At 49.1% G+C, this 20,615-nt stretch overlaps 2 protein-coding genes across 9 annotated transcripts; one reads left to right on the top strand and one right to left on the bottom strand.

Annotated features, from left to right (window-relative positions):
* Nucleotides 1-248: 248 nt before the first annotated feature.
* AHSP (alpha hemoglobin stabilizing protein) lies at nucleotides 249-11,703 on the bottom strand. 2 transcript variants are annotated; one of them, XM_082358703.1, is made up of 3 exons: nucleotides 7,576-11,703; nucleotides 864-943; nucleotides 249-616 (listed from the first exon to the last, which is right to left on the bottom strand). In XM_082358703.1, exons 2-3 carry the CDS (start codon nucleotides 936-938, stop codon nucleotides 383-385), a joined length of 309 nt encoding a protein of 102 aa, XP_082214829.1. In that variant the 5' UTR covers nucleotides 939-943; nucleotides 7,576-11,703; the 3' UTR covers nucleotides 249-382. The 2 variants fall into 2 exon arrangements, with proteins under 2 accessions (XP_082214829.1, XP_082214828.1); XM_082358702.1 differs by lacking the exon at nucleotides 7,576-11,703 and adding an exon at nucleotides 6,661-6,814 and having other exon boundaries at nucleotides 864-942.
* Nucleotides 6,858-20,599, top strand: RUSF1 (RUS family member 1). Of its 7 annotated transcripts, none has more exons than XM_082358600.1 (13): nucleotides 6,862-7,224; nucleotides 7,435-7,549; nucleotides 11,720-11,765; nucleotides 13,390-13,422; nucleotides 13,505-13,610; nucleotides 15,832-15,933; nucleotides 18,056-18,126; nucleotides 18,206-18,390; nucleotides 18,472-18,529; nucleotides 18,906-18,976; nucleotides 19,650-19,793; nucleotides 19,904-19,981; nucleotides 20,312-20,560. In XM_082358600.1, exons 1-13 carry the CDS (start codon nucleotides 6,925-6,927, stop codon nucleotides 20,368-20,370), a joined length of 1,368 nt encoding a protein of 455 aa, XP_082214726.1. In that variant the 5' UTR covers nucleotides 6,862-6,924; the 3' UTR covers nucleotides 20,371-20,560. The 7 variants fall into 7 exon arrangements, with proteins under 7 accessions (XP_082214728.1, XP_082214729.1, XP_082214726.1 ...); XM_082358599.1 differs by having other exon boundaries at nucleotides 6,866-7,224; nucleotides 20,461-20,599; XM_082358602.1 differs by lacking the exon at nucleotides 19,650-19,793 and having other exon boundaries at nucleotides 6,858-7,224.
* The last annotated feature ends 16 nt before the right edge of the window (nucleotides 20,600-20,615 follow it).

Raw genomic sequence — 20,615 nt, 5'->3', positions numbered from 1 at the left:
GCCTCTATCTCCCTCGTTTTGTCTACGAACCCTTCCCCCGGTCCCTCAGCACTTATTCTTTAGCCTCTGCCGGCTGGCCCCTCCTTCAGGCTATTTTAGTGCTGCCCAGTGGTTACTTAAGGCTGCAAACCTCTGCTCTAAGGAATTAGATCTCCAAGATCATATCTAGGAAGCAGGGTGAGGGAAAAGGGACCAACTGTCTCCACGAGGCAGCGATGGAAACCAAAGAAGAGCCACAGAGCCAGGAAAACCATCAAAACAAGTACTGGTCTTTATTGAGGTGTCAGGGTGCAGTAACACCATGAAGGAGCAGAGCCTGAGGCCTTGAAGAACACAGACAGAGGCAGCATTTAAGGGTCTCAGACAAGCCTGGGTCTCCCGGCTAGGAGGAAGGCAGCCTGTGATCGGGTGCTCCCAGGGACTTCAGGAAGTTCCTGTATTTGTCCAGGAAAGAGGCAGACAGAGTATCCAGCTCTTGCCGAAGTTCCTGCACAGCCTTGTCCTGCTCTTGCTGCTCCCCCACCATCTGCTGCCTGTAATAGTTGATGTAGAAGTTCACCCAGTCGTTCACCACAGTCACCATGGCTTCTTCAGGGACAGCAGGATCCGAGAAGACCTGGGGGGGAGGGTGGGATTGGGATGGGGGAGGTCAGGATTTGGCAAGGGAGACCACGCTCGGCCATGTGATTCAGGAATAACCACAAATTCTGACATCCTCTTTTCTCTGATTTGTATTACCTGTCTCTAGTTGTTTCCATCAATTCAACCATTACCCTCCCCGCTCCAAATTATTCTCCCTTCTCTGTCCTTGCCCACCTCCCAACGCTCCAGGCCTGTCCTCTGAAACAGAGCACCAGACTTACCTGCTGATTTAGCAGAATGTTAAATTCCTTTATTCCTGTAGCAATGAGATCCTTATTGGTTTGAAGAAGGGCCATCTGCCTGATTAGAGAAAGAGATGGAATTTAAGAATCTTTTTCTCCCAGGGTATTTCCCCCAATCTCCTCACTCCCCTTAAGCCTCCCTGGGGCCCTGCAGGGTCACCTCCCCTCCACCACCTTTCAAACCCTGCCCTGCTCTGAGATCACATTTCCCCCAGGTTGGCTCACTGTCAGGTCCAACAGTGCTATGTACAGACGTCTCACCCACACTTTTCAGGGTCTGGATGTCCCTCTGTGCCAAGCTAGAGGTAGACAAGGAGTCCAGTGTCAGCCAAAGAGGGAAACGCCCTGCATTTAGGTCCTGAGGGAGGGTGATAGGTCAACCAGGGGAGGGGAAGGAGGGAGAGGCTTCCCTGAAATTAGAAAGATAGCAAAGCCAAGAGAACAGATAAGTGGGGAGACCCAGAAAACCAAACCAGGGAAAGAGCCATGCCCTCTCCCCCATAACCCAGAATCCAGGCTCCAAATGCTAACAAAACTAACAGTAACTGTTAGATGCCCTGTTATGAGAAAGGCACTTTAAAAATCATCCTAACAAGTGGTGGCAATTATTCTCCTAATTCATAGGTGATATATTAATAGCAGCTAACATTACAGTTATCATTTGTGCCAGGCACTGTTTCAAGCAAGTATTAAGGTATTTATTCTTGGGCGTTCCCTGGTGGCCTAGTGGTTAGGATTCAGGGCTTTCACTGCCATGACCCGGGTTCAGTCCCTGGTCAGGAAACTGAGATCCTGCAAGCCACATGGCATGGCCAAAAAAAAAAAAAAAGTATTTATTCTTATAAAAACTCCTGTTAGGCAAGTTCCAATAATAGTCATATTTTGCAGATGAGCCACCTGTAAGATGGGGGGGACTGGACTCTACTAGGCTGAGTTCCACAGGAATGGAGACACATGTGTCTTATTCTCTAACATATCATCGGGTACTTAACAAAGCAAAAATACTCTTTTTCTTTTTTTAAAATATTTTCCTAATGTTTTCCATTTTTAATAGATTTTTTCAAATTTCAAAATCACCATATACTAATTGAAATAAGTAAAACATTATAAAAATTCACACTGAAAAGTGGATCATTTTTGCTCCCTTCCCCGACAAAGTAACCAGCATTCAAGATGTGTGTATTTCCTGTCACATCTTCCTCCATTCAAAAACCAGTTTTCATAGGCACCTATACACTCATGGCTTGTTGCTCTGCTTTTTTGCTTATAGCATTATCTTAATTAATACACAGCAAATTAACGTCCTTTTGGTGTACAATGTTTGGATTTTAATACGTAGATTCATGTAACTACCGCCACAATCAGGATACAGAACATTTCCATTGCCCCAAAACTTCTTCGTGCTACCCCTTTGTAGTCACCCCCACTCTCATCCCTAAATCCTGCCAACCACTGATCTGTTCCCCATCACTACAGGTCAGTGTTTTTGAGGATGTCCTGTGACGGAGTCATACAACATCTAACCTTTGAGACTGGCTTCTTTCACTCAGAATAATGCCCTTAAGCTCCATCCAAGTTGTTTCAAGTAGCAGTGAGCTGTTCCTTTCCATTGCTAAGTGTGCACCACATGGATGCACCACAGTTTGTTTATTCATTGACCCACTGGAGGACATCTGGATTGTTTGCAGTTATTGGCAAGTATGAATAGAGCTGCTATAAATATTTGTGTACAGATTTTTGTGTAAACGTGTTTTCATTTATTTAGGGTAGAAAGTATTTGTTACCACTAGGTCAGGAAACTGAGATCCTGCAAGCCACATGGAGAAATAATTGCAATATGACCTGACAAAGAAAATGTATACAGAATTTAAAACAAACTCTTAATAGTTCAATAATAAGACAACCCAGTTTTTTTAAATGGCCAAAAGATTGGAACTGGCACTTCACAAAGAAGATATGCAAATAGCCAATAAGCACATGAAGAGATGTTCAACATTATTACTCATCAGGAAAATGCAAATGAAAGCTATAATGTGATGCCACTACATACCCACTACAGCGACTGAAAGTTAAAAAGACTGATTAAGTGTCGGTAAGGATATGGGACAACTAGAAATCTCATACATTGCCAGTGGGAGGGTAAAATGAAATGTCTGAAAAAACAATTTGGCAATTTCTCATAAAGTTCAACATACACTTACCACATGACCTGGCAACTCCACTCCTAGGTGGAGTCCATACACATCTACAAAAATAATTACAGGCAAATGCAAATGTTCATAGCAGTTTTATTCATAATAACCCCAAACTGGAAACAACCCAAATGTCCAATAACCAGTGAGTGCATATACAAATTGTGGCATATTCATACAATGGAATACTACTCAGCAATAAAAAGAAACAGACTAATGGTGCTCATGACAACATAGAAGAATCTCAGAATCATTATGTTGAGCAAAAGAAGCCAAGCATGAAAGGCCATATACAGTATAATTCCATTTCTATGAAATTCTAGAATAAGCAAAAATAATCTGTAGTGACAGAAAGCACATCAGGGGTTATCTGCGATCAGAATACAAGAGTGGACATTAAAATGCACAGATGCCCAAGAGAACTTTTTTAGATAATGGGAATACATATCTTGACTATGACAAGCATTCTTATATACTGTTAGTAGGAGTGTAAATTGGTAAAGCTTTTTAGAGGGATAGTTTGACAATACTTGTTCAAATTAAAATACACATACCCTTCAGCCCAACAATTCTGCTTTGGACTCATTTTAAAGAAATATTCATATTCAATGTACAGAAAGGCCTGTACAAGGAATTTATCATACCTATTTGTAATAATGAAAAAAGCAATATGGGGATCTTTCTAGAAACTATGGCACATTCATACCATGGCATGACATGCAACTATTAAAATAAATGAGGTAGCTACATATGTGCTGATAGGAAAAGATCTCAAAGACAATGTTAAATGAACTATAATTAGAGCAGGCCACCTCAGGCTGTGAGTATGGGAGAGGGGATTAAATGTAAAACTATATTTCTCTCTCTGTGTTTCTCTCTGTCTCTCTGTCTCTGTCTCTCTCTCATGATAAACAATGTTTACTTCTGGGCATTGACTGGTATTTGTTGGAAAATGGAAAGAGGGATAAATGTCAAGGGAGAATTTGACCTTCTCCATCTATATTATTGTTTGAATTATTTTACAGCGAGAATGTATCCTTCCATTATTTTTATAATACCTAACAAGAATACAAAATAAAAAAGAAAGAAACAAGATGGTATAGTTCTAAAACCATTAGCCTCAAATTGGACACCTGCCTCAGGGCCTAGAAGAGTAGCACCTTCTCACTAAATATCTGTTGAATGAATAGGAGAATGAATGCTTTTGCCACTTTTCAGCTCTGTCACCTTGATGAAGTCACTTCACACATGCAAACCCCAGCTTCTTTGTTTAAAGGAGGAATGAAATCATACCTATAAGGGTTATTGAGAAAATAAATTCATTCATTCCACAAATAGGTATTTGGCACCTGCCTTGTGCCAGGCTCCGGGAATACATCAGTGCCAAAGACAAAGTTCCTCTTCTCTGGGAGCTTATGTTCTAGTTGGGGGAGTGAGAGGATGAACCGTAAGGGGTGAAGTCTGAAGGATGAAGCAGGGCCCAGTCTACAGAGCTTCATGGGCCATGACAAGAAGTTCGTGTTTTATTTTCAAATATGAAGGAAAGTCATTGAAGGGTTTGGCGGAGAATACTGCAATCCTCTTCCATAAAAGTGACAGGAAGCTGCTGAAAGGTTTCGAGCCGGGGAGTTTTAAGCTGTGTAGGGAGTAGACCATAAGCAGGCAGTTGTGGAAGTGGGGAGATCAGTGAGGATAAAGTCAAGCAGATGAGTAGCTTGGAGTGTTCTGCCCGGTGCTTACTATACTGCTGAATGCAGGCTGCCAAGAAGTCTCGTGGGGTAGGGGAAGAGGAAGCATCCCTCATCTCTTTGTCAAGCCACTGATCTGGACACTGGGGTTGCAAAGAAGTGTATGAGCCCTCGTCAGGCACTTACAGTCTGCTTGGGAAGACAGGACTTAGATACCTAATAAAAGCAAGTACAAGCTGGCTCCAGAAAGCATATGCTAAGCGTTACATAAGTTCTACAGTGAACAAGGGTTGCCATGGTCTCTGAGCAGGGAGAGGTCAATGTGGACAAAGATGGTCAGTAAAGCCTAGAGGGTTGGTAAATAGTGTGACCGTATTTCTCAGTTTGCCCAGGATGGCTCCAGTCTGTTAGCCCGATGTGATTATTCATGGTGCCTCCTTTAAAAACACTCTCAAAAATCCTGATTTGGGGAATTCCCTGGCGGTCCAGTGGTTAGGACTCGGTGCTTTCACTGCCATGGCGCCGGGTTCAATCAATCCCTGGTCTGGGAACTAAGATCCCGCAAGCCGTGCCGCACAGCCAAAAAAAAATCCTGGTTTGGACAATATGTCATATAGTAGTGCTGGTCATGAGGGCCATATGGAGCAAAAGGCCTCACATTTGAATACTTGACATTAACTCCAGATAATGGTCAACACTTAACTAGCATGTACTATGTACCAAACATAGTTTAAGAGCTTTACACATATGACTCATTTAATCCTCATCCCAACTCTATATGGTAGGTACTAGTATTATTCCCCTTTTACAGGTGAGGAAACTGAAGGACAGAGTGTTGAGAAACTTGCTCAAGGTCTCACAGATACTAAGTGACAGAACCTGCATCCAAACTAAGGCCCTCTGGTGGAATTCATTCCTGGAGGTTAGTCTCAGTTCAATATACCCACAGAAGCTAACATTTAAAATATTACATGTTTGTATCCCTTCAATTTTTCACTCTCACAGGAACCAAACAAACAAACAAAAAATCAAATGCCCTGGGTCTACCTCAGCCTCAGAGACTCTGTCTAGGTTTTAGGTAAGGTGAGGTGGGGTGGAATAGCATTCCAGGCTGAGGTCCAAGAGAAAGATGATAGGTTGGGAGAATCAGAAGTTTCAAGCAGGGAATCAAACTGTGAGGGTCCAAGAATGCTGGGCTAAGGAACCAGGATATTTTAGTTTCTGAAGAAAAGAGAACTCTTTTAGCAAATTTCTATTTTGAAGGCAGCACACTGCACTAGATGGGAAGGGGAAAGGGAGAGAGGGAAAGAGAAAAAGAGGTGAGTTTGGAGGGAAACACTGTCTTTAGACTTTCCCCCCAATTTCATAGACCCTCTCCCCCAGTAAACACAGAAGAACTTCTTGCCTATTTCTCCTATTTGCTGACACTATTCACTACAATCCCTTGATTTTCTCGTTCCTCAGATGTTCTTAGGATCCTTTCAGAAATAATACTCTTCCAGTCGGGAAAGGCTGAAGGGTAGAAAATTTCTAGGGGAGGGAGACGCCCAGAAGGAAAACAAAAACCCCAAAAACCACAAACAAACAAAAAGGGAAGCTATACAGGGCCTCAGGGATCATCTGGTCCAACTTCTCATCGTGCATGCATTCATTCATAAATATTATCTCTTTTACGCACCTACTATGTGTTGGGTACCGGGGATAGAATAGGAGTAAAATACAGGCCCTGGCCTCACAACAAAGAAGCCACCCGAGGACCAGAGAGGGACACTGAGTTGCCCAAAGCCACACAGCTAAGAACTCTGTGGCCGCACCGGGTCTCAACACGATTCCCTAGGGACGCCCTCTTCCCTTCTCCCCATAACCCTAAGTCGTGGGTCACAGCAAAGCAGGTACCTTTAGGGCTTGGCGGGCCAAAGGGCTCCCGCGGCCCCAGACAAGATGCTACAAAGAACCAGGACCGGGACCAGCCCCGAAGGGTCGAGGCGGGGCCGGGAGGTCGGAAAGGAACCATCTGGCTCCTGGGATGGCTGGAGGAGTACGCGGAGGCAGGAGGTCCTTCCGCGAAGGAATAATGCCCCTTTGCAGCCGCCGTAGCCGGGCCGGACGCGTCTTCCGGCCACGTTTCTCTTCCCGCGGAACTAAAGGGAGGAATCCAGGATGGCATATGTCGCCAGCACTGAGGCCCCACTGTGCTCCGAGCAGTTCGGCTCCGGGACGGCCCGGCGCTGTCGCGCCGCCGCCGACGGGAGCCTGCAGTGGGACGCCTGGGGGCGGCGCTGGTGGGCGTTCTCCGGGGCCTTCACAGCGAAACCCGGAGGACGAGATGGGGGCGAAAGGGTGGCTCCCGGCACGGCCGTCCCACCTCTTTCACGGCTCCTGGCTGTCTTCCTGCCTCAGGGCTTCCCCGATAGCGTCAGCCCGGACTATCTGCCCTACCAGCTGTGGGATTCCGTGCAGGTCAGCCCGGCCGACTGGGGAAGGGAGCGACATGTAGCCGGGGCAGGGGAGACAGCGCGCCACCTCTCCCTCCCCACTTACAGACTGGACACTGACGCCCAGAGCCGAGCTGTGACACGTCCCAGGCCACACACCCGGGAGAGCTGATAACAGGTCTTAGACCTCCATGCTCCTGCGCCCACTCCTCACCCCACTTCTTTTCTTCTCCAGGCCTTTGCTTCCAGCCTCTCGGGTTCCCTGGCCACCCACGCAGTCTTGCTGGGCATAGGGGTAGGGAACGCAAAAGCCTCTGTTTCAGCTGCCACGGCCGCCTGGCTCGTGAAAGGTGAGCTGGACCCCGGGAGTCTCATCGATCGCTCCTCTCAGCTCTGCCATTTCTCTGTCCACTTCTTCCTTCGGCTGGGAAGCCCAGCCCCTCCTTTCCCCTTCTCCCAGTGTTTTGGCGCCTAGCTCTGGGCTCTGATGAGTATGTTTATTTACGCATTCCTGTCTGATTAGATCCGGGAGCCAAGCCTCCCCACTTCCTAGAAGAGTGCCTTGTACCCCGTTAAAAAACAAAATTCAACTGAGTAAATTTTAAAGATTTGTATTGGCTTTATTGACGACTGACTAGTAACCCATGGCGGGAACACCCTCATCCCGCCCACTAGCCTGGGTAGCTGCACTCCGTTCCCCATACGTACTGGGCAGTGTCCCTTAATCATCTGGAGCCCAGATCCCTAAGTAAACCGTCCCCTCCCCTTTACTCCTAATCTGTGGAGGACTGCCTAAGAGTTTGGACATTGAATAAAACTGCCAACTGCCTTGGGTGTGGGAAATTAGTTAATTCTAGACAAAAACAGTTTTGTAATAGGTCCTGAGTGGCAGAGAGGAGGTTTGGGGAAGGATGAAAAGCATTTTATATCCTCTGGGATACTAGATGATGCCATGAATAAGAACTATAGTAACTATCTGTTGAATGTGTACCGCTTTTTGAAAAACCACTAACGGGGGGAAAAAAGATACAGTTTGGTACCGTGCTACCTAGAGAGTGAAGTAGAGAAGAAAAGGGAAACTGTCCACATCAGGAGGGCCCATGGCTCTCTCCACCATCCTTTGTCTTTCACTGTTGTTCCCAGTGGCAGTTTAAATCAGACCCAAGGTAAGGCTCATTCTACACCTGACATCAGCCTGGCCACAGCTCTGGTGAGCCTCTGTGGACCTTTTGGAGAATCTGGAGGCTCCTGCTTATACCCTTACCATTAAGACGAGCATACTGTCCAAATGTGAGTCACTGCTGGAAAGAAGCTCTTTCTCTGAGACTGCATATCAGTGGAGAAGTGGTGGTGATCTGTGCCTCTTGTCCTAGTTGTCTCTTCTTTTAATAATAATAGTTCCCTGAACAGTACTTACCGTGTACCGGTCTTTAAACGTCCTGACTCAGTTTTCACAATAGTTCTGAGATGGGTATTGTCATTATCTCCATTTCATAGATGGGAAAACTGAGGCACAGAACGGTAACTTGCCCAGGGTCACGGATGTGAACCCAGGAGGTTTAGTTCCAGAGTACATTTTCATACCACCACACTGTGCTTAATTTGGATCTTTTCCATTCCTCTTCTATTGGTTAATTGTTTGGAATGCAGTGGGAGCTTGGGTCAGTAGTTCCATGTCATTTCTAAGCACCCTAGTCTTATCACCAACATGTTGCTTATGTATGTCTTCAGCTCAGGCAAGTTACTAAGAAAAAAATAAGACCATTTTAAGATGTGGGAAAATATCCTCTTACTTTAAAGCCTGTTGTTGATATTAAAGGAAACCCCCTTAATTAGAAAGGATATTACAAACTTGTTTCCATGAAACATGGGGAATTTGTATGCAGAGCTTTATATAAGAAACTCCCTTGGAATTTTTTGATGTGGTCACTTTTAGTTACAGATCTCTTAATAGAACATGATGTTAATTGTCATAACTAGCAATAGTAATACTACTAGCAGCCAATATTTTGCCAGCTGAGAGTATGCCAGGCATTTTGACATGTAATATGTAACTTAATCTCTGCAGCAGCCATATTAGGTAGATGCCTTTACGAGTACCTTTTTCAGAGGGGGAAGCTGAGGCACAGAGAGGTTTAGTAACTTGCCTAAGGTCACACAGGGCCAGGATTTGGACCCAGGCCCACTGACTTCTGTGTCCCGCTCTTAACCACCCACTCTTTGGCCAGTTAGGATTTCAGAGTGGAGCCGAGTACAATTTATGGACAGTTGATCCCTTACTAGGACTCAAAATTTTTAGATCTTACAGCATGGCCAGTTGTAAGTGAGGCAGAGAGGAGCAGGTGGGAATTAAGTTTCTTGGTCTAGTGGCCAGTGTTGACTTTCAGATAATAGGGAGGATGTATGTCACTGCATCCTACTGCCAACCTCCAGTTTCTGACAAGGGCCCTGCAGACTGCCTCCGATGAAAGATAAGAGTAGGCCCCTTTCTTGTGTGAAGGACATACATACCTGATTGGCGAAGGCTGTGCAGTCGGAGGGAAGAAAAATAGTCTGGCCCTGTGAGCTCTCAACCAGTAAAAGTAACATTGCCACGTTCAGAGTCACTAAAATGATCCAATACAAAAATTTTGAACAATGAAAATTTTGTGTAGAATTAAAAGTACTTGAAAGGAAGAGGGTGGGTGAGTGACAGCGGGAGGAGGCTTCTAAAGCCACCCTGGGAAGTATAACTTCCAGGGACAGAGGGGACAGAAATAGAGAAGCTGAGCAGGCCGGATGGGAAATGTGTTGTACACACGCCTCTGAATGAGGCAGCTGCTGCTCAGCCCCAGCCAACTGGAGCGGTAAGGGGAAGCAGGCCTGGTGCTGCTGTGTCTTCAGGTTCTTCTCGGAAAGCTGTAAATCCAGATTTTCTTGTAAAATGCCCCATTTTCGTTTATCAATCTTCGAGCTTCAGTTGCTTCATCTTCGAAAGGGGAAGATCCCTCAAGCTCGTAGGATTGTTGTGACGATTGAAAGACACGGGTATTTCAGGTTTCTGCCAGCGTGCTTAGCGGTCTCCTTCAAGTCCAAGGCTGGGTAAAGATGTCTAGCTGGAAGGGGTCAATGCCCAAGGATGGCCGCCGTGGCAAGAGGAGAGGGAGGAAGGCTGGCCCATGTCACCACTTTTATATGTCGTGGGACGTTCTCATCCCTCCTGCCCACAGCCTGGTTCTCCTTCGTGCAGTCCCCCACTTAAGGGTCCCTGCCCTCAAGCTCAAACAAGCTAAGGGTCCTCTGCCCACTCTGCCTGTCCTTCCCCGTGCCCGCAGTGTGAGGCCTTCTCAGTTTGATTCTAGAACAGTCCTTCTTTGTGATCCCCCTGCTGGGCTTAATGAGTACTACTCTCAGTATAAGGTAGGGTCTAAATCAGTGGTCGGCAGACTTTCTGTAAAGGACCAGACTGTAAAGATTTTACACTTTGCAGGCTGTACAGTTTCACTTGCAGCAACTTGATTTTGCCATTGTGTTATGAAAAATGCCATAGACAGTCTGGAAACAAATGGCACAGCTGTGTTCCGGTAAAACTATTTACAAAAACGGCGTAGAAGCCCATAGACCACCGTTAACTGACCCTTGGTCTAAATCAGTGTTTTTCGTAGTGGCTGCTGTCTGCTTTTACACTGGCTTTTGAGCCTGGAGCCATGACTCTGGCTCACTGTGGTGCCCCCCAGGCCTCACGGCAGTGGGTAGCCAAGAAGCACTTGAGCAAGTGATGGTCTAGTGGATTCCAGAGACTTCTCTGACTCTCCCTAGTCTGAGGAGGCGTCTCCCTCTGCCCCACACTCCCAGCTCGCTTGTCACCAACCTGCAGTTCAAATCCTTTTTATTATTTATACTCTGATGACCACCTGTGAACCCACTGCGCAACCTAAGAGCTAGAATATCAACAATAACCTCTGAACTTTCCACACAGAATTTCCTGCTTTTTAAAAAAATAGTTTTACCGTATAGATATATATACGCAAACACTATATTGTTTAGTCTCAGTCGTTTTCGAGCTTTATGAAGAGTATACTGTGCTGTATGTAGTCATCATGACTTACTTTTTCATGCAGGATGATAATACTAGGATTCACCCATGCCGACGTGGGTAATTGTGGTCCATTAGATTTTCACTGCTGTCTAGTATGCCCCTGAGTAAATGTACCAGAATTTGTTTATGCATTCTCCTGTTGATGAGCATTTGCATTATTCCCAGTTTTTTTCTGTTATAAACAATGCTGCAAAGAATATTTCTGGTCCGTGTCTCTTGGTGTGCATGGGTACCTAGTTCTCTGGGGTGCATGCTGAGGGACTGCTAAGTCTAGGCACTTCTGACCCCATAATGCAGCTACGTCTATCTAGAACTTATCGTACCAGACTGAGCTCCCAAGGGCAGCGATCCAAGGTGGAAAGCCATCTCAGTGCCAGGGTCTGCCAGGCCCTACAGCCCCCAAGGCTCTTGCTTGTTCCTTACCGATGCCTCTCTCCCCCAGATTCAACTGGCATGCTGGGCCGCATCATCTTTGCCTGGTGGATGGGGTGAGTTTTTCTTCCCAATCTGCAGACTTCTAGCCACTCTCCCTAGACAGGAGTCATGTCTTTCTCAGCCCTGGCTGTATTTTCAGCTCCCCCTCTTTCCTACCAGTCTCCAGGGGCGGGGAGATTTAGCAAGTATATCAGAGCTAAGGAGTCTTTAGTGAGTACCCAGTACAGGTGACTTGCCCAGGGTCACCAAGCAGTGAAGCCACAGAGCCATTGCCAGGATGAGATCTGCCTTCAAGAGCACCAATTTGCCCCTCTGCTGCCCATCATGGAAAAACACAGGGAGCCACAGGCTCTGAGCATCTCTGCTGGCTTGTTAAAAGGGAAGCTTGGATGGGACAGTGCTTAGCCCAGAAGGAATACCTTTACTCCAGAGGCTATTGTGGCGGCTTAGATACTTGGTTGGACTTTGCTGATTGGGGAGTGGGCTTGGGTAGGTCATCAGGATCCCTGTCTGACATGGGATCCACATCACCATTTATCTAGAAGGGATTGAGGGTCTCGTGCTGCCTGCTTCCTCCTTGAGTCACTACTGGGTGACCTCAGGAGTGAGTTAGTATCTGCCATCAGTCGTGCTTGTGAGGTGCAGTGAGCTATGTAAAGAGCTTAGCACATAATAAGTGTTCAGTAAACACCAGCTGCAATTACTAACCCTAACTGGACCTCACCAGCTCTCTGTGTATCCTCTCTAATCCTTATAATAACTGTGTAGAGTAGGATTGAATGTTTACCTTTTCCAGATGTGAAGCAGACCAAGACACACAGCTTGTAACTGGTGAGATGGGATTTGAACCTAAAGCCTGTGGTCTTTCTGTGGCATCAGGCAGAGCCCAAGACCAGGCCCACGTGTGCTAGTCCTGCCTTTGCCGTATATTCGTTCCATCAGGAGTCCCCCATGTGCGTCCCATGCCCCATCCAGGAATGCTCCCTTTCCCTCTAGGAGATTTCAAATTAAGGGTCAGGGCTAATGCTGCAAATTCTGAGCTGGGCAGGGGGCTGCAGCATCTCCTGCCACTGGGATCTTGGAGAAGTAGTCCCTGGGGGTTTGTGCAAGGGCCAGGGTGTCACTCGGCCTGCAGAGGAGGGAACCATCCGCGGCATCGTGTAATAGAGATATCCTAGGCTGGATGTCAGAGCCTGGCTCTTTCGGCCTTTTCCCCCCACTCCCATTTGATCCGAGGGAAGTCATATCCCTCTCTGGGCTAGTTGTCTATAACATGCAAGGTAGTGTTTACACTGTATTGTTTATGGAATATGTGGACTTCTTGCTGGGTACCTTCTATGAAGCAGAAGGAAGAGGAGGGGAGTTGGCAGAGGAACGCAGGGATGGCCTCTCTCCCAGGAGGACCCGAGGGTGGGGAGCAGCCACAAGACAATCAGTTTTTTCCTTTGGTGCCTCATGGGTTCGTAAGGGGGAAATATGAGTGACCACTGAAGGTCCTCCCAGCTAATGGTGGCATTTCAGGCAGCAGTGACAGGGTGTGGGGACAGATGTCTGGCTGGGGTGTGGGTTTTCCTGAGCCCTTCGGACCTTACCAAGGCATAGGAATGGCCTGCACTGCCCACAGGCTGTGTTTTCTCCTTAAATCCGAATTGCAAACCAATCTCTCCTCCCCCACAGGAGCAAAATGGACTGTAATGCCAAGCAGTGGAGGTGAGAAGGGGCTGGAACCGAGGGGAGGGGAGTCTTCTAGTATGAAGGTCTCTGACCTCTGACCTCTTATCCCTTCCCCCAGGCTTTTTGCCGACATCCTCAATGATGTAGCCATGTTACTCGAGATTATGGCTCCCATATTCCCCATCTGTTTCACCATGACCATCTGCATCAGCAACCTGGCCAAGGTACCCACCTCTGGGGCACCCCTGTACCCAAGATACCTGCCCTGGTGGTGCTGTGTGCGGGCTCACTTGGGGCCCACAGGGGATCCCAGCCTGGGCCCAGTGTTCAAGGCATTTCTAGAAGAGTAAAGAAGTTCAGATGTTTCTTCTGGGACTCACCCATGTATTCTGATCCTCCTCCAGCCAGACAGCCTCTAGAGCCTCAGAGAGTCAGTCTAAGGCAGTGTCTGGAGCCATGGGACTGGTGAGGGAGCTCTGAGCTGAAAGAGAGTAAGGGTGGTCCAGTGTCAACATCTTGGGACCAGCTCCCTAGCTACCTTTCATTCTTTCAGTATAATATTTAGGGTGCCTACTGCATGTTTGGCACAGAATACAGGCCCTCCCATCTTTGAAAGAAAGCCACACATAGTTAAATATTTATCAAGTGATAGCTATAGGTATTCCAGATGAGAAGTGTAGGGGGCTGCAGAAGGGTTCAGCAGGAAATCTGGCCTGGTCCAGGGATGCAGGAAGGTCTTCCCTGGGGCTGGGTCCTGAAGTATGAATGTGAGGTACAGCGTGGGCATTCTGAGCAGAAAGAACAGTGCAGGTCAAGGTCCAGTGGCAAGACAGAGCACAGACCGGACAGCAAGGCTGAAGGGGCGATTGGGGTGAATCCAAGCTCTTCTCTGCCAGGCTGCTCACCCTCATGATTCCTTCAAGTTGGCCTCATCCAGATGAGGAAACTGAGGCCTAGCAAGGTTCGGTAAAGAGCTCAGCCTGTCTTCGCCACAGGGTTAAGAACCTGGCACAGAGTAGAGTCTTAAGATATGTAAGACCCATCTTAAAGGCCCATTCATCTGTTCAAAATCACTTGTGTTTCTCGGCTGGGCACTACTGATATTTAGGAGCCAACAGTTCTTTGTGGTGGAGGCCACTGAGCTTCCCTGGCCCAGGCACTAAAGGCCATGAGCACCCCCTCCCCCTCCAGGGCAGGAAACCACAGAGAAACCAAGGATTGTGACCTCTGCCTAAATTCTGCACTAAGCTCCGCCTTGGGGGCCTCAGTCTCTTCATCTGTCGAATAAGGGAGTCGAACAGGGCCATGAACTTCCCCTTCCCCACCTTCCCGCCCCTCCCTAGAGTTCCAGCACCTCCATCCCCGAGGTACACCAACCAGAAGCCTGGTTGTCATCCATGCCTTCGTCTCCTCCCCCTTTACCTGTCACCCTCAGCTAAACCTCCATTCATGTCTGTTATTTGCCCTCTTAAATCTCTCCGGTCCTTTCACGCCTCCATCCCCATGTCACCTGGTGGTTCCTTGCTGCTGAAAAAGCACAGTTATTTCCTAGGTCATCTCCCTGCGTCTATTCTCACCCCTCTTCAGTCCTCCTCAGAGCAACCCCATAGTCCTTATTAGAGTGGAAATCAAATCCGGTCACTTCCCTGTGCCCATTGCTCTTGGTATAAAGACCTTAACAAGGCTTGGTAAGTTCTATGTGATCAGGTCCCCGCCCATCACTCCAGCCTCATTTTGATCCACATTCCTCTTACCTTCAAACACTGCCTATGTAACAACTAGTTTATTTGTTTACCATCTGATGATTTATAAGCTTCACGAGGGCAGGGGTTGTATTGAAGTCTCTCACAGCACCTAAATCCGTATCTGACATCTAAAAGAGATTTGATAAACATGAATGAAGTCAGTGACCCTAATCGATGAGCTCTCCCATCTCAGAGGGAGAGCCCTAGGAGGTCAGGGCCATTGATGTGGGTTTTGAACTGGCCTGGAAGGCTTGGCTAGGCCTCGACTGGGGCAGGAAGAGAGTGGAGTTAGTTCCAGGCAGGCAGAATGTAAGCACCAAGTCGGAAACCAGACTTGGCTCTGCAAGGGGGAGGGTGCAGCCAAAGCAGAAGTTGGAGGCTGGGGAGGTTTCTGGGCTAAGAATGGTCTGTGGGCCTCCACCTTGCGGGGAGAAAGTGATCCTTGGGGCTGGGTCCACAGGGTGGTGTGACAGGCAGACCTTCAGTTTTCTCCTGGAGCAAGACAGGGGAGGTGGGCCTAGTGGAAATGCGGGGTGAGAACAGGAGACCAAGGACAGCATTCAGGGTTTTGCTGCAGGGTGGCCTGAGGCCTAGTTCTCTTAAACTGGTTTGAGCCATTTATTTGGCTCACCCACAGAAACTCCTGTGTTGCAGCAGATTATGGCCACGCTGACTTTCACTCTTCCCTTTCCCCACCCAGTGCATTGTGGGCGTGGCTGGTGGGGCCACTCGGGCCGCACTGACCATGCATCAGGCCCGGAGAAACAACATGGCCGATGTGTCAGCCAAGGACGGCAGCCAGGTGAGCAGCCAGAATTGCAGGGATGGTGGGGGGAGCGCGGATGTACGGGAGGGGGAGGCAGACATCAGACCAATCCATGATTTGGGCATATGAAGAGAAGCACCTGAGTGCTCCTGCGGGGCGGGGTGGGAGACAGACGGGAGCAAATGTAGCTTCTCCCTGCTCTGACTCTTAGGATAGGTAGTCGGTGTGAGGGCTCGGGCTCGGGCTCGGGCTCGGGCTCTGGCAGCAACAAGTCCAAGCTGGTCATCTCAGCCCTTGCCTGCTGCCCGTGAGGCCAAGAGGGAGCCCTTGCCCTGGACCTCGCCCTCTCTAGGCAGAGCCCCACCCTGGGAGGTGCGTGTTCTGACCCCATGAGACCCCACGTGTTAAAGCGCCTGGCAAGTCAGAAAGTGCTCAGCATGTGAGGAGGCCGGAGTCACTGCCGAGGCCTGGGCAGTTTAGCAAAGCCCTTCCGGCCCAGCCCTCACCTGACCAAAGGAGCCTGAAGTGGAGGTGGAGGCACCCTTAGGCTGAACCCTTCAGGTATCGCCTCCCTCCGTACCCCGGTGCTAAGTGCCTATGTGCACTGCATCGTTTACCTCTCACACCAACCCTCTAAGGTGGATACTGTTATTATCTCTCTTTTACAGATGGGGAAAGTGAGGCCCAGGGTGGTCACAAGTGTGATGGTTTTCTTTGACACTGAAGCAATTTAGAAACCTCTGTTCTCTCCAGTCCTACTTTCTGGCCTTCTCTTATATTGTTTTGTTAAATAGAATTTCATTAAAAAAAAAAAATTGACTAACTCCTTTCAATAATATTAACACAAGCTAATGTTTTTTAAACATTAACCATGTGCCAACTATTTCATTTGTATGAACTCATTAAATCCTTACAATGGTCTTGCGCAGGGGTGTACCTTGTTGCCACTCTACAGATGAGGGGAAAAAAGGCACCGAATGGTTGAGTCTCCCTGGGTCCCCTTGGGCACATCCCTTCTACCCGGAAATGGTTGGATGAGTTCTTCCCCATTATCACTTCCACAGGTTGTTAGGGAGGGGAAATAAGTACAACCAGCCCCATGCCTGCTGTCTCACCTGCCCTCTTTCTAACCCCCAGCCCCTTCCACCCCCGGATGCATTTTCCAAGGCCCCAGGGCTTCCTCAGTTCACAGAGGCAGTAACATCATTGGGGCAACCGAGGCACGTGCTCAGCCCCAGACTAGGCCCCTGCTTTCTGCTGATGTTGCTTTGCTGCCACTTGATGTGGCTGCTGGAAATGACTGTTCCCACCTGGGGGAGGGGAGGTCCCAAGGCCCCTGATCCCCAGTTTACTGTCACACCCACAGCCTTTATTTCCACGGCCCGCCCCTTTGCCAGGACGACTGGGTAAGAAGAGCTGCAGTCTCAGGCCCCCTCTGCGCCAGAACCGACTCTCCCAGGGAACCCCGTAGTCAGGGACACCAGTCCAGACTCCTCCTCTCTCATGATGAGTTGGGGGGCGGTGGCCAGGGGTCTTCTCCCCTAGGGTAAGCTCAGTCGGGCCATCAGAGGGGTCTGATCATATTGATTCTCAAGGGAAGTTTGGATCTTGTGCTTTTCTTCCTGGGTGGTTCCTTGACTCCTTTGCAAAAGTATCTGCTGGTTACTGGGCGGATGGACCTTTTTTTTGTTTTTCTGTTTTTCGGGGTTTTTTTGTTTGTTTTGGCCACGCTGCATGGTTTGCAGGATCTTAGTTCCCCAACCAGGGATCGAACCCATGCCCCCTGCAGTGGAAGCGCGGAGTCCTAACCACTGGACTGCCAGGGAATTCCCTTTTTTTTTTTTTTTAAACCACCAAATAAAGTAGTTGTACTCTGTGGACATTTGCTTGCCTGAGTGTAGGGCTACACTTTGACTCTTGCAAAACAAAGAAGGCATGTTCCACAGGCATTCCAAGGGCATTGCACCTACCTGGGCAGAGAAGCAGCTGGTATCTTAAATGACAGCTCACTCATCAAAAACGTTAAAAATTTCCTAGGCACCCTTATCAGTGTAGGGAGTGTCTGGGGCAGGGAGGGGTGTGGTGAAAGGCACTCAGGGGTATTCATTCTGGCCTGGAGGGGAGCCCTCCAGCTCCCATCCCCTCTGCCATTTTCCAGGAGACGCTGGTAAGCCTGGCAGGGCTCCTGGTCAGCCTCTTGATGCTTCCCCTGGTGTCAGATTGCCCTAGGTAAGCCGGGATCAAGGGCAGGGAGGAGGCGCCCCACTGGGCCTCTGCTCCCATTGACCACCTCACTCTGTCACCCCAGCTTAAGCCTTGGCTGCTTCTTCTTCCTCACTGCCCTCCACATCTATGCCAACTACCGGGCAGTCCGGGCCCTTGTCATAGAGACCTTGAACGAACGCCGGCTCTGGTTGGTCCTGAAGCACTTCCTTCAGCGGGGAGAGGTACTTGGCCCCGCTTCAGCCAATCAGATGGAGCCGCTGTGGACAGGTGAGCCAGCCCCTCGGTTTCAAGTCTCCTGTGTCTCCTAGTCTCCCCCTGCCTGTGCCTCCTGACTCCAGCTTCCCACAGGTTTCTGGCCATCTCTGTCTCTATCCCTGGGGGTCCCCCTACACCGTGTGACTTCCAGGTGAGTGGCCCAGCGTCTCCCACCCATCACCACTGTCACGCCCTCCCCACACGGGCTCCCTGTTCTGATTATACACTGGCCTCCCCCAACCAAGCCCCACCTCTCTGGTTCTTTATTTCCACCGAACAGACTTGGGCGTCAGTGTGGGTGCTTGAGGGCAGCAGGTGTATAATATGAAGTAGATATAAGGGATCTTATATTTGTTGGATGCAGGAAGAAAGGAAGGGTTGATGCGGGGGAGGGGTAACGGCTGAGGGATGGATGGCAAGGAGGTGCAGGACGGTTAGGGTTAACAGTGAGGTGGCTGTGCAGTTGACTGGGTGGTCACTGCTGCCTTGTCTTCTCCTCCCCCACTGCACGCTCTTCTCTCCTTCAGTGTCTTTGAGCTGCAAAAGCTGGTTGACGGGCACCAAGAACCCTACCTCCTTCGCTGGGACCAGTCACAGAGTAAGTGTGCTGCGTTCCCCCAGCTTCAGACTCACCCTCCTGGGCTCAACCTCTCATTCCTCCAGCCCCAGGGCCCCAAGCCCTGGACACGCGCTGGACAGTTTGGAGTCTGCCTAGTGTCCTGAGGGAGCTCTAGACTAAGATTGGATGCATTCAGATTATAGCTGCATGCCCCAGTGAAGTTCCCTTACCACTCTGTAAAATGGCGCTAACAATACCTGCCTTATTAGCTGCAGGGTTTTTATGAGGATCAAATAAGGTGACGATGTAAAAGCACTTTGTACATTGCAGCACACTCAGATAAGATTAAGACCCTTGGTTATCCCTGAGGAACCACTTTCCTCCCCTATCCGGGGTGACCTCTTGAGGAAGCATGTACTGAAGTTTACTGGTCTGCTGGTCGTGTGTTAAAAGCTGCTTATTCTCACTAGCCATTAAAGACGTGCAAAATAAACCCACCTCAGGGAGCTGCTCTGAAGTTGTATTTTGGAAATTACTTGGCCGGAGCACTGGGGAGCAACATGAGATGAAGTTGGAAAGGAAAGGGTGAGAGATGGCCTTTCATGCCAGACCAAGGCCTTTGGGCCAGACAGGGATGAAGCAGGCTGGTAGGCCTGAGAGTGTTCGGGGAGGTGGCCCTTCCCTGGTACCAGTCTGTCCCTGGTCTCTCCAGACCAGGTACAGGTTGTCCTGAGCCAGATGGCAGGCCCTGAGACCATTCTAAGGGCTGCCACTCACGGACTGGTGCTTGGAGCCCTGCAGGGAGATGGACCCCTCCCAGGAGAGCTGCAGGGACTGAGGAACCGAGTACGGGCTGGTAAGTGCCTCACAATCTAGGCTGCTTCTTACTCAAAGTAGGGTGGAGAGAGGAAGGACCCTGTTCAGCTTGGGGAACCCAAGAGCTTCTGGTTCTTCACCCCACTCCAGGTCCTGAGAAAGAGAGCTGCGTCATCGTCAGGGAGACCCACCAAGTGTTGGACAAGCTATTTCCAAAGTTCTTGAAAGGTAATATCCTTCTGCTTCATGGCTCCTAGGCCTTCTCCCAGAGGCCCTGTCTACCCCCATCCCCACCCCTTCACCTGGAGGGTGGAAGACCTGGGTTTCTCTCTGTGATCTCTAGTCTGGACCTCAGTTTCCCTGTCTGCAGGATGGGGAGGTTAGGATGGTCTCTGAGGCGCTGTCAGAGTTGACAGACTGTGGAATCCCAGTTGGCACTGGAGAATGGTGGTGGGGGCGGGGAAGGCTCACAAATGACTGATGATGCTCTTTCATTTAGCACCTACTCCGTTCTGGTCCTTTTTCATGTGCTGCTCAATGAATTCTTGCTGCAACCAGATGAGGTTTTAGGCTCATTTTATGCCAGAGATTACCCAGCAGAGGCAAGGGGAACCTGAGCAGTACACCCAGCCTGTGCTGCTCCTTCCCCCTCCCCGGGGTCAGCCCAGAGTCTCCTCCCCAGCAGTATCCCTATGCCCTCTCCCCAGGACTGCAGGATGCGGGCTGGACGACTGAGAAGCACCAGCTAGAGGTGGATGAGTGGAGGGCCACGTGGCTCCTGTGTCCAGAAAAGAAGCTCTTGTGAGCAGCCCGGCCAGAGGCCCAGGTCCCAGGACAGGAGCCTGGAGCAAGGACACTTTGG

Source organism: Balaenoptera borealis, assembly GCF_965194805.1.
Source record: "Balaenoptera borealis genome assembly, chromosome: 16".
NCBI lineage: Eukaryota > Metazoa > Chordata > Mammalia > Artiodactyla > Balaenopteridae > Balaenoptera > Balaenoptera borealis.
The sequence above is the reverse complement of the archived record's forward strand: the minus strand, read 5'-3'. Positions and strand labels throughout refer to the sequence as shown.